The 12,244-nt window shown below is 35.3% G+C and overlaps 1 protein-coding gene across 5 annotated transcripts; it reads left to right on the top strand.

Moving 5' to 3' along the window:
• Positions 1 to 7,683: 7,683 nt before the first annotated feature.
• On the top strand, positions 7,684 to 12,244 carry LOC105124804 (serine/arginine repetitive matrix protein 1-like). 5 transcript variants are annotated; one of them, XM_011024966.1, is made up of 9 exons: positions 7,684 to 7,837; positions 8,148 to 8,921; positions 9,150 to 9,368; positions 9,495 to 9,538; positions 9,617 to 9,703; positions 9,790 to 9,886; positions 9,997 to 10,056; positions 10,324 to 10,434; positions 11,274 to 12,244. In XM_011024966.1, the coding sequence occupies exons 1-9, from the start codon at positions 7,790 to 7,792 to the stop codon at positions 11,751 to 11,753; spliced, it is 1,920 nt and encodes a 639-aa protein (XP_011023268.1). In that variant the 5' UTR covers positions 7,684 to 7,789; the 3' UTR covers positions 11,754 to 12,244. The 5 variants fall into 5 exon arrangements, with proteins under 5 accessions (XP_011023268.1, XP_011023261.1, XP_011023253.1 ...); XM_011024959.1 differs by having other exon boundaries at positions 10,321 to 10,434; XM_011024951.1 differs by having other exon boundaries at positions 7,685 to 7,837; positions 9,985 to 10,056.

Below are 12,244 nucleotides of genomic sequence, written 5' to 3'. Positions count from 1 at the left end.
ATATCAAAAAATTATCTTAACTTAATAGTTTAAACTGGTTGATAAGGTTTTAATATATTATTCTTGTCTTTATAATATTCTAGGTTAGTTTCAATATGTTTTTACATATTCAACTGCAATCAAGATATATAACCTAAATTAACAGAGATTTATGTGTAAAATGTCCATGATTACAAATTTATTCTTGAGAATCAAGCTACCTTCTCTGCAGCATTATAAAAACGTAATACAAACATGGGATCAATGTGATTTATTTTTTTTTCCTATTTAAAAGAGACAAGACAAATACTTTTATTTAATCCAAACAAAGCTTAACCATACCAAAGGACGAACAATCCATTCTGAAAATTATTTAGTCGAAACAGAATATAATTAAATCAAAGAAAGAAGAGTCCAGTCTGAGAATCTGAATCTAAATATGATCGCAGGATTCAGTTAAATTTAATGCCATAATAGATGCAATTAAGAATCATATTATAGACAATTCATTAAAATATAAAAACAAACTAATTGAATTTTTCCCCTTGTTTTAAAGATATTTAGAATTTTACAAGCAGGTATAAATTTTCCACTTATACACTGCTTAATTTCTCTGGGAGGACCCTCGATCAAAAAAAGTAGATAGAACATAGCCCAATTCCAATTGCAAAAGGTCTATAGCTAGCTAGCCAGCCCATGGCTTCATCGTGTAGAAGAGATTTGAGCCTAGGTACGTGGCGCCTGATCCAGTTCCATTTCGTTAGGCATCTTTCATGGACCACTAGGCACCAATATCCCTAGCGATTTCCAGCTTTTGCCTCTGCATAATTGCAGCTCACATTTCCTTTTCTTTTGGTCGACTTTCCACTGGTCTCACTACTCAGGGGACTGGGACTTTCGTCAGAGAAACTTTAATATATACCTTTAAGTTTCAAGAAACAATAAAAGAGACATGACATGCTAAAGCAATCTAGGTATCAATCATGCACAAAGCAAAATGACAGCCGAACTTCATGATAATAACAATCATAAAATAAAATAAAATAAAAAAATTGACAAATCGAATTCAAGTCACGAATGTCATCTAATTAATTTACGCAAAGAAACACACTCATACAGACAAATTAAAGTAAAGTCAGCTCGACTACTTACTGGCATCAGAAGTATGATTGATCCCAATACAATGTGCTATCAATAATATTACGACATGGAAGAACTTATTAGGTTTCAAGTCATTTCTTGGCGCCGTATAGACTATACTCACCTTGATAATCTTAATTTTTCTAGTATAAAATTTAAAGAAAAGGTTTCTTTTCTGCTGTCCTTCCTTGTTAAACATGCACGTCTCCATCTACTTGTTTTCTTCCAATTCCCAAAATTCGATCTGCTATCTATGAATATTCTCGAGTAGATCATAATCTCTTGATTTGCTTGTCTTGGACTCTTCTTTTTTATGCGATGTGCCGATGAGATAATAGTACTTGCCCTCTCTTCACTGACCAAATTTCATTAATATTTCGAAGTAATTATATCTGATATCTTCTTATTTATTATTTTTATCAAAGAGACCTAAACATGATAAATGCTTCCACTTCATCCCAAAGGCAGGAATTTCCATGATCGTGGAGGGATGCATCAAATAGAAGCGTCGGTGACCATCTGACCTTTATCAAGCGGACCACATTTCACATGGTCAAATAAATATGATACGACAAACTTATAACTTACCTCCATTGAAATGAATTGATCTTGCGTGGCACCACCATGACATAGACAGCTAGTCATCATCATCATACAGGTTATGCACACGTAGCCCAAGCAATAAACGTGGGTCCATTCTCATGTGGATGCCCATACCTTAGTCATGTGCTGTCAGGGTCTTGAAATAGTGATTGAGGCCAAATAGATGTGCATACAAGGTGGGTGTATTATTGCAAGTTAGGGCTTAGGGGGTGAGAGAAAGGGAAAGGTTGTAGAGGATAGGATCCAACTAAGGTTAGGTGCTCGTGAGGATGAAGTATGGCTAAGAACTTTCCGAGTTACTGACCTAGTCTTTTCCTTTGAAAAACAAGGACATGGACCCAATTTATATTTGAGATCATCTCTACATACTCTGATTGGGGTCCTATATTTTACTCAGTCTTTACCTAGCAAGAATCTGCGTGGATGACATATATGTGAAGACTGAAAAATATGTCCCCACAGTTGCTTGGTACTTGAATCTGGAAAATTCCAATTATTCTTTAAATTCTAGCGATGGTTGCTGGAATATGACTGCTCCTAATTTTACAGGGAAATCCTTTTGTTATCTATCTGGTAGCTTGAAGGCTCCATAACTGTCAGTCCCATATTGTAGTTGGGTGAGGGGTTGGATGACACTATTTTCTTACCTGAAACCCTATCTATAAAGGGTGTTGTTTCTTTATTTTATATATATATATATTTCATGCATGGCTGAGAAAAAATTGAGTAATCCAAACAATATATAGGTTAAAATTATCTAAAAGCCACCCTTTGATGACAGAGAAGGAAACAGGGGGAAGGAGCTGGTAGTTGTTAGATTTTGTATATCTCCTCCCCGTTCGACCTCTCAGCAACTATACAAACGTTATCGTCAATTTATATATACTGAACTCCAGGCTTAATTAAGATCCTAGAAGAAAAAATATTAATTAAACGTATTTGCATAGTTATTGCATTTTTTCTGTCTTAAACAGCCAAGTTTAACACAGAAAAAATGGTGCTTTGAATATTAATTGTATTTTAGAATGGTGTTTTGAATATTATAAAAAAATTTATATATAATTTAAAATAATTAGTTAATGAAAATATCTATGCATAATTTAGAACATTGTATTATATTAGTTTGACAATAAAAAAGTAGTGAAGTGAATCGTTGAAAAAAAGACATGTTATACATCTTAGTGTTGACCGATGCTATTAGTGATGGCGGTGGAAGTGATATGTAGTGTGATAGAGAGAAATAAATGGAATTAGGTTAAATTTCAATAAAAAAATAATTTATTGAAATACTAGAACTTATTTATATTTTGAATTATTTTTTTTATTATACATTGTTTTTTTTTTACATTATTCAAATATAAGTGTATGTATGTGTGCATTTATAATTTGATTTGTTTTTTAATTTACACTAAATCTATTTTACATTATCACGTCTATCTTATTCAAATATATGTATTTGTATGTGTGTCATTTGACTAACTATCTATATAGATTTTTTTATTATAAAAAAAATATAATTATAAATGAAATCTTACATTTGAACGCTTCTTATATTTTTTTGAAGATGTTTTCTACAGTTAATGCATATTCATTTAAATTTTTTAATTGCATTCGACTTTTGAAAAAAAAAAATCATATTATTTGATTTTGAGCTGTGATGGCAATAACTCTCTCATATTTCATAATTTTTTTCGTTCTTGTTTCCTTTTCTATCTGTTTCTGTCGTTAAGGAATTAAATCTGGAGCAAGTGGAGTGTTGGGCGAAAGAAATTCAAGCCGTGGTTGAGATAAGAATAAATACATGCTAACAAAAAACTAATCAAGACCTTGAGATTGAAGGGGGGAAACGTCATAATCGTTGTAGGGTAAACTGCAGACACAAGCTGGGGGACTGGACCGAGAGTGGCTGGGACCATTAAGTGGTGAATTGAGACCTTTGAGAGAGACAGTACAAGAGAATGGCTTCTTTTACAAATCATGCCATGACAATACAACTGCTATAGATCATTCCTTTGGGGGATGCATCTTGTCAAAGACCCCATTTCCCCTCTAATCGCCCCAACCACTTCTTTTGAGCTTTCTGAGTTCACCCTTATCATGCAGCCTTTTTGGTTTCCAGGACTTGGAACTTGGAAGAGAAATTTGGATAGAGCCCTTGTAATTATGGGGGCTTTCTGGGTTCGATGTTTATTTCATTTGTCCCTTGTGTGAATGGGTTCAAGAATTCTGGTTTCCCGAGACGACCCCAATGGCCCAACATCATCATGACATGCCAGAACTCATGTGGCCATGTCGAAAGAGCGTCTCGGTTCTTGCAGCTGATGACTTCAGTTTACCTCTCAAAATTCCAACCAACTTAAAATTCCGTGATAAGCCAAAAGAACGTAAAATATGTAAAAGACAACATCGTTCTCTCTGTCTGCTAATTATAAAAGGGGTTACCAATTTTAATTTCACTTTCAGTACAGGTTAGGTTAAAAATCATGGTAGCGTGAGACATGGGAGAGGAGTTATGAGAGAGTGTGGTTGGGCTAATTTGAAGGGCCAATGATCTGTGGCGTGAGACATGGGAGAGGAGTTGTGAGAGAGTGTGGTTGGGCTAATTTGAAGGGGCAGTGATCTGTGGCGTGAGACATGGGAGAGGAGTTGTGAGAGAGTGTGGTTGGGCTAATTTGAAGGGCCGATGATCTGTGGCTGCTAAAACGAAGACTGAACCATCATGTTTGATTTGAATCGAGGATCCCCAGTACTTATGCGTATCCTTCTTCCTTTCTGTTGGCTCAGAGATCAGAAATAGTACCGAGTAGTGGTTCCCGCTAAAGATCATGACCAATTAAGAGGAGGACTTTTGATGTTTGCCGACCGCAAAAGAATAAGAAAACAAGCGGCCCAATGAAATGGAAAGCCCGGTCGAGCTGCTATTATAGCCTATGACATTCTGCGGAAGTTATTGTGGCCTTGGCCCATACAAATAAAAACTACGTGGTATGATGGTATCTATCTGGAACCAAAAGTTCAAAACTAAAAATTACAAGGCTTTTACTTAGCCAGCTTCTGGACAGATGTTGCTCTGGGAAGATCAAACCGTACAAGAGCCCATTCTGTTGTGGGTATTTCAGATGACAAATGGACCCTTACTTCATCGCTAGCAGCAAACCTTCCCCTCTGATTTCATAAGGCTATGCTCCCATAATCCACACCTCCAAGGCTAACAATGAGTTCAGATGTCTGAATAACGGGCACTACAGATTACACAATTCTCATGGCTCCCGAAAAATATTTGTCAGAATAGCTAAGGTACCAATCTCCAAATAAAGATTTCGGTCTTCTTTCTGTGTATAAATTTCTTTTCTTGATTAATCCAACACCGAATTTCCTAAAACATAGGAGAAATAACACCATCTTCTTCACAACAATACGGGGGAAAACAATATATTGCATATTTAGCCATCTTAATTATAAAGGACCCGTTTCATGTTTTTGTTTTCTGTTTTTATAAATTATTTTTTCATATTTTTTTTTTACAAAATAAGTTTTTTATACTGATTTAATTAAATTAAGAAATGTATAAAAAATATCGCAAGTGGTGTGTAGGCTCCAATATTAAAGCCAACTTATTAGTTACGAGCCACCTCGTTGGAAGCCATCAACTGAAAGAGATGGACTCAAATCAGAATTGACTCCCACCATAATGAGTTTGGTCGGGGGTTACGTGAGCCCAACGCTCACACGATGTGGGCTCGGGCTTGGTTTCGCAGGACCTAACCCTCTCTTCTTCGTGTCTTGGGTGATTCCGCGTCTAATACTAACATAGCTCCTCGCCATCATGGAGCACGTAAAAAACATGGCAAGGCGTGCCGATGCTGTAACTGCTAACTTGAACGTCCCACTTTACAAGTAGCTAGTGCAGCCATGCACGGCAAAGGTAATCATTTCACATGATTATGTAATAAACATATTCACATTATTAAACAATAAGTTCTTAGCTTAACTCACTCATAAACACACAGAGATAACGAGAGCTCACGTTCTTTCTTTCAACTTCTCACTATATATTTATTTTCCCTGCAAACACACTCGAAGAACCTCCGATATTAACTTAAATATTGAAGGTTCTTGTTTTTTATAAGTGATTTTATAAAAAAATTTTATTATAAATATTTGAATCAATTTGTAAGCATGTTAGTTAATTTTATGAGTTTTGAAATTAACAATCATATAAATTTTTAATAATTTTAAAATTTATAATATTTGAATTAGTTATTTCTATATAACAAATCTAAAATTTAACTAGTTAAAATATATTTTTTAAATTTAAATAATTTTAAGATATTTATTTGATTTCAAGTCTTAAATTTAACTGTTATTTTCAATCACTCAATCTTTATCACCGATCAATAGCAGAAAACTCAAAATCTTTTAAAATTTTCTTCACACTTGGTCAATAAATAGTTTAAATATGTAAAAAAAAAAAAAAAAAAACAGCATGGCAGTGTTCACAAAGAAAACAATGGTCTTGGTTATTGTAATGCGTTTGGGATGTAAAGTGGCGGTAATGTTGAAGATTTAATATATTGTGTATATAAAAAATAAATAGAAAACCACTAAATATTTTATTTTAAACATCTGTTTTTCAAAATTATTTATAAAAAATAAATATAATAACAGCTCAGCCGGGTTTATATAACAAAAAACAGGAAACCTCAACTATACCGAATCAGAAAAATGTTACCATTTCATTGGTTATTATCAACTATAATTTAAGAATTCTGGCAAAGCTATTAGCACTCCGCAATGGAAAACTCGGGAAAATCAAGGAAATGATGGAATGGGCACAGCTTTATAGTATAACAGGGTGGTCTATCAATCTGACTTGGACGATCAGGACCCCCTAATCTAACGGCTCTAATCATTGCATCAATTCTCGTTCAGTCATTTATCTAAAAGTTTCGGGGTCCACCCCAGGTGTCCCACTTCTATGTTTATCTTATACAAAGTTTTAAAAGTGGCGATGATCATCTTTTTGATCAGCCGACAAAGGAAACGCACTTTCATTTTTGTTTCTTTTATTTGCTCTCTCTCTTTATTAAACAAATATTAAAATATTTATTTTTTATTTTTTAAAATTTATTTTTATATTAACACATCAAAACAACCTAAAATATATAAAAAATAAAACAATAAAAAAATTATTTTAAAAAAACCCTGTTGTAGAACTAGTCAATAATCCATGCACATGCACATGTGGTGGTTTCGTGTTTTCTTTTTCTATTTCTTTAGAAAATCATATATTTACCGGAAATGCAACAAAAAAACATTTCTATGTAAAACGGTATTCTATTTTCTAATAATAATATTTATTAAAAATTTGGAGGGGTTTATTATATTGATCATGTAACGGATAAAATTTGACAATTAACATGTTTATTTCCTGTTCGAGTTTTTTTAAAATTTAAATTCATTATTTTATATATATGAAAATGAATATGATGACACTTTCTTGCTATTTTTTTTATATAATTGATAGTAAATTTTATGTAATCATGTCTAAAAACTATAATTTATCTCTGATATATTTACAAAATAAAATGTCATGAAGAAAGATGATTATTTTTTGAAAATATAATTAAAGCCATGACCACTATTAGAAAGCGCAACAAGGGACCCCCATACCACGCACAAAACTCTCTCAACTCTAGACAAAGCTGGAAAGTCAACGATCTAGTAAACCGCCAAGTGGTAAACCTAAATCCTCCGTTTCTTCGCAGTTAGATTCACCACCCTGATTCAAAACCGAGCCGTGGATCCTCAAATCTTAACGTCAAAACTAACGGAGGGATAGAGAAAAACAAAAAAGAGAACAAGACAAAAAAAGGACAACAGGCACATGACATGTCAGGAGATGGACGGGTGGATGATCAACTTTTTAAGCTAAGCAAAAGCATCCCCTTGCAATTTACTCTTGCCTGAGACAAAGAAAAAGAAGGTGTCAAAATCAACTCATGTCTTTGCTACTCATCCTTGCCTGATTATTACATTACAAAGTTTAGTGCTTGATTTAAAAGTGATGGCGGCAGACTTTCAAGAGTCATTGAGCAGCAGCATTAGCTTTCAGGTACCTAATCTTCTTCTTGAACATCATCTAATTATTTCTAAACGTGTTGTTTATTTATTTATCAGTGATTAATTTTACTTGAAAATTTTGTGGATTATTAAGTTGTTCTAGTATAATGTTCTTTCTTTTTTGGGGGAAGTCATCAAACCTTCTTCCTTGGTCTGAAGAAAGAAAGAAAGAAGAGATCTTCTAGTTCTGTGATACTTGAGGGTTGTTTGCTTGAATTTGTTTTGCTCCTTTGCTGTTCTGCTAGTGAGGTTAAGTTGTGAACTTGTGAAGATCTTATTGTCTACTGGTTTGGACTGGACAGGCAGATTCTTTGCACTCGTCCATATCATTTGGAAGATTTGAGAGTGAGGATTTGCCTTGGGAGAGAAGATCGTCTTTTTCTCACAATAGGTATCTCGAAGAGGTTGTGAAATGCTCAAAACCAGGTTCTGTAATTGAGAAGAAAGCTTATTTTGAAGCCCATTTCAAGAAAAAGGGTATTCTGCTACCAGGTTCCTTTGATGGCCTAAATGGAAGAGGATGCCAGAACGGGGAAAATGATGGTTATGAAAACTTGGGTCAAGGAGAAGAAGATTATATTTTGGATGGGAGTTGCAATTATTTTCATTCTGAGGATGATGAGCTGCCGGAAAATGTGGACTTCAACGGATTTCATAATGGAAACGACGGGGGCGAATTTGAGCATGTACATGACGAGAATCATCATGCTCACTTTGATGAGAGTCCTGTAGGTTCTGAATATCACGGAGAATGTGAAATCATTGAATGTCAAAAGGACGATCCTGTTGTTTTGCCTTCTGAATCTCGCTTGGAAGCTGCTGTGGACAATGCTGATGTTTTGGTCAAAGCCATGGATGAAGATGTTAAACCTGAGGAAGTACATCAAATTGAAACCATGCGTGATGAGTTGCATCTCAACAATGACAAACAAGAAATGGGAATGAAATATAACCTCGAGGCTAATGCTGCCAATGTAGATGAATCGTCTACGGAGATTGATCTATCTCCTAAAAGTGGAACAACCAAGGATCTTGACAACTCTAGTGCAGGGCATCAACAAAATCTTTCTCCAAAGGTGCTGAAGAATAAAATATCTACTTTACAATCAATAGCCAGTCAAAGCAGGCACACATGCACACACTCACACAAGAGCAACAAAATGGCGGTAAATCTTGCATCATGTTAGGTGAAATCCAGGCCTATATGCAATTACCGTTAATTGTTTTGTTGTTATTCTCGCTATCATTTTATAATCATGGTAAGTTGACCTGCGATTTACGTTTCTTGATATTTCTTATCCTAGTCGAGAGCTTCTGATGAAAGTAAATCTACGAAGCCCAGAATGAAGTCTCTGATTAATGGCAGTCAAGTCCAGAAGATCCTTGATAACGTCACAAAAACTGCTGCTAGAAATCAGAATATAAGAGAAAGAGAAACACCACAAAGAGCAAAATCAGAAAAGCAGTCATCACAAACTGCCAATCCTACCAGACGTGTGTTGCATAGAGCTAAAAACGAAGAGGTGAGCATTTCGATTAGTTTGAGATCGATATTCTAAACTTGCTGATCTTTCATTTCGACTTCATGCTTAGTTAAAGCACCTCTTGATGTTGCTTTTGTGTACTTAAAAATTTCCTTTTGTACTCAGAATTCTGAAAGTGGCAATTCAAGGTTACATCCTGTGAATAAAAGGTACTTTCCGTTTCTTGCAAATTGCAAACCTGCATCTTCCATGGTCTCGGACTTTAAAACGTCCATATTTTTGTGCAGTGAAAAGGAACCAAGAGTGAAGAAATTTGAATCTCCATCCTCTAGATCAAAAGGAGTTGAACCTATTGGTCATCTAAGCACAAACAGGTCTGTAACATTCATCATCAGTAGATATTATAATGTTTTAACATATTTCATTTCCTGAACTTAGATATAGAGTAACTGTAACGCAGAACTAAGCAGAATGCTAGTTCAATAAAGCCAGACACGAGGCCAAGTGACTCAACCTTCAGTTTCAAGAGTGATGAAAGAGCAGAAAGGAGAAAAGAGGTGAGCGAGCTTGCTGCTGTTTGAAATTAAACTGTTCTGTGGCTAGCAGGGAGATTTATATGTTTAGTCATTTTCTCTTTTGTTAAATAATTCATCAGTTCTATATGAAGTTGGAAGAAAAATGGCATGCTAAGGAGGCAGAAATGAATCAGATTCAGGCAAAAACACAAGTACGTAAAAAATTGTCTAATAGCTCTGGCTTTTGTTGTTGTCAATAAGTGGATTGATATTGTAAACTGGCTATTGGGACTTGCGATACTTGTCTGAGCCATCTAAAAAGCCAAATTTAATAATATTCTAAAATTTTCTAGTTGTGCCATGGATCATCCCTTAAGGAGAGTGAAGCTTAATAATGAACTAAAGCAGCCATCTTGCAATATAAAATGTCTTTTCAAGACTTCAATTGATATCAGATGAATGAATTACTGTTATAGCAGGAAAAGGCGGAATCTGAAATCAAACAATTCAGGAAAAGCCTTAATTTCAAAGCTACGCCTATGCCTTCATTCTATCATGTAGCTGTACCACCGGCCTCCAATGAAAACAAGGTACAATAGCATTTTTGGCGTTTTGCCGTTGTCTTACTTTAGCCTACATTTATGGCCAAAAAAGTAATAAATCCAATCTGTCACATTGAGTTGGTGTGTGTGTGGATTAGCTATTGTGCTGTTTTGTATTTTTTCTGCCTTCCAATTACAAGTGGTCTGATCTTAATTATTGCAGAAATGAGATCAGCATATTATCTTATGTAATATTGGGCTTTTTGATTATTTGATTTTATTCTCAAAACTCTTTGAGTGTGTTGTACCTTGATTTCACTTGTAGAATTGGTTTGCTTCTTGTTTTGCTTAATGCAAGTCGCGTCAACTTAATTTGTTATGGATCTTGCCAGCAGTATATATGTGTGCACGCATATGCAAGCACATGTTAACAGGTATACATTGTTGTTGAGAAAGAACTATCTAGTTGAAAAATCCATTATTTATGAATGGAAGGGGAATTCTATATGCATTTTCTACTACAGGTTAATGGATAGCACAGTAAGAGAAAAGGTGAGGGGGAAAAGGTGTTCTCATGGATGGTATGCCTTGTTGTCAGAGTATGGCTATAGGGATATTATGAGAATGTCACTAAATTAGCGTGGCCTTCATCCTAAATCAATAATTATGTTCTCTAAAATATATATTTTCCACTCCAGTATCTTCACAATTCAGCCTCAAGCTCTTCTTTGTTCGCTTCTGCTCGACCTTCTCTGTGTAATTTTTCAAACTATGACCCAAAATGTGATAACTTGTTCTTTTCCTCAAGCAGTTTTGTGTTTTTGCTGTCTGAACTTCACACTATTAGTTGGCAGAATTAAAGCCAGCCTTTTGTGCTTCTGTCTCAGGTTTCATTATCTAAAACCAAACCAGCTAAAGCACGGCACAAGTCAACAAGTCCAGCGAGTGGAGCAGCTGCTAGGCCACAATTGCTTTCCAGGGCTGGAAAAGACCAAGCCCTCTCTGCTAATGAATTTGTGAAAACACCTAATGAGCCTGAACCCTCAGAAAGAACCGATCATCCTCCAACAAAGGTTTCTGAAGCTCTCGATACTTCACCAACCAAAAATAGCAGGCACAAGCCAGATGCTCTAACTAAAACTGTTGTCACTGGTAAGAACGAGAGAGGAGGGAAGGTGAAGGATACTAATTTCCTAAGGCATCGAGTATCCGAAAATACCAAAGTACCAAAAGACCTGAAGTTTGACGGAAAGGCAAAAATGGGAAACCACAGAAGTAGCGGTGAGATGTTGAGGAAAAGTATAAAACGCATTGGAATTGGAAGTAATTCTGGAATGGGTCGTCTAGCTGTTGGTGTAGCCTCCTGAAATGAGTGGTTGTGACCATTTTCGAAATATACTACACATTTGCATATCAAGGTATTGTTAGCATGCTTGGTACCATGAATTTGAATACAATTCCAAGAGAATGAAGGTCATATTAGGGTGGGGTGAGACCACACCTGTTCTTTATCAGCTGCTTTGAAATGTCAATTCTCAAGTCAACTATTGATGGCATTTTCCTCCATGCGTGCAGCGAAATCTACAACGAACCCAGAATAGGTAATTAAGAATGGTGGCATGTTGTCTGACAGTTCTTAAATTTGCCGGTCATTCTTGCCATCTCATCAACAGTAGTTAGTCTAGTGAGCTAAGGTAATAAAAGCACATTGCCTCTTGCATCATGTTATGTGCCGAGCATCAAAATAGAGAATGGGATCGTAATGGTAGCAAACTATATTGTAAAAACATGTATGCTATTTGATTTTTTTCCCCTCAAGTATAATGAACTATGAGATGACCGTTGTTTATTTGATGTA

This window comes from Populus euphratica, unplaced genomic scaffold, assembly GCF_000495115.2.
Source record: "Populus euphratica unplaced genomic scaffold, PopEup_1.0 scaffold1.1, whole genome shotgun sequence".
NCBI classification, from domain to species: Eukaryota; Viridiplantae; Streptophyta; class Magnoliopsida; order Malpighiales; family Salicaceae; genus Populus; species Populus euphratica.
The sequence above is the reverse complement of the archived record's forward strand: the minus strand, read 5'-3'. Positions and strand labels throughout refer to the sequence as shown.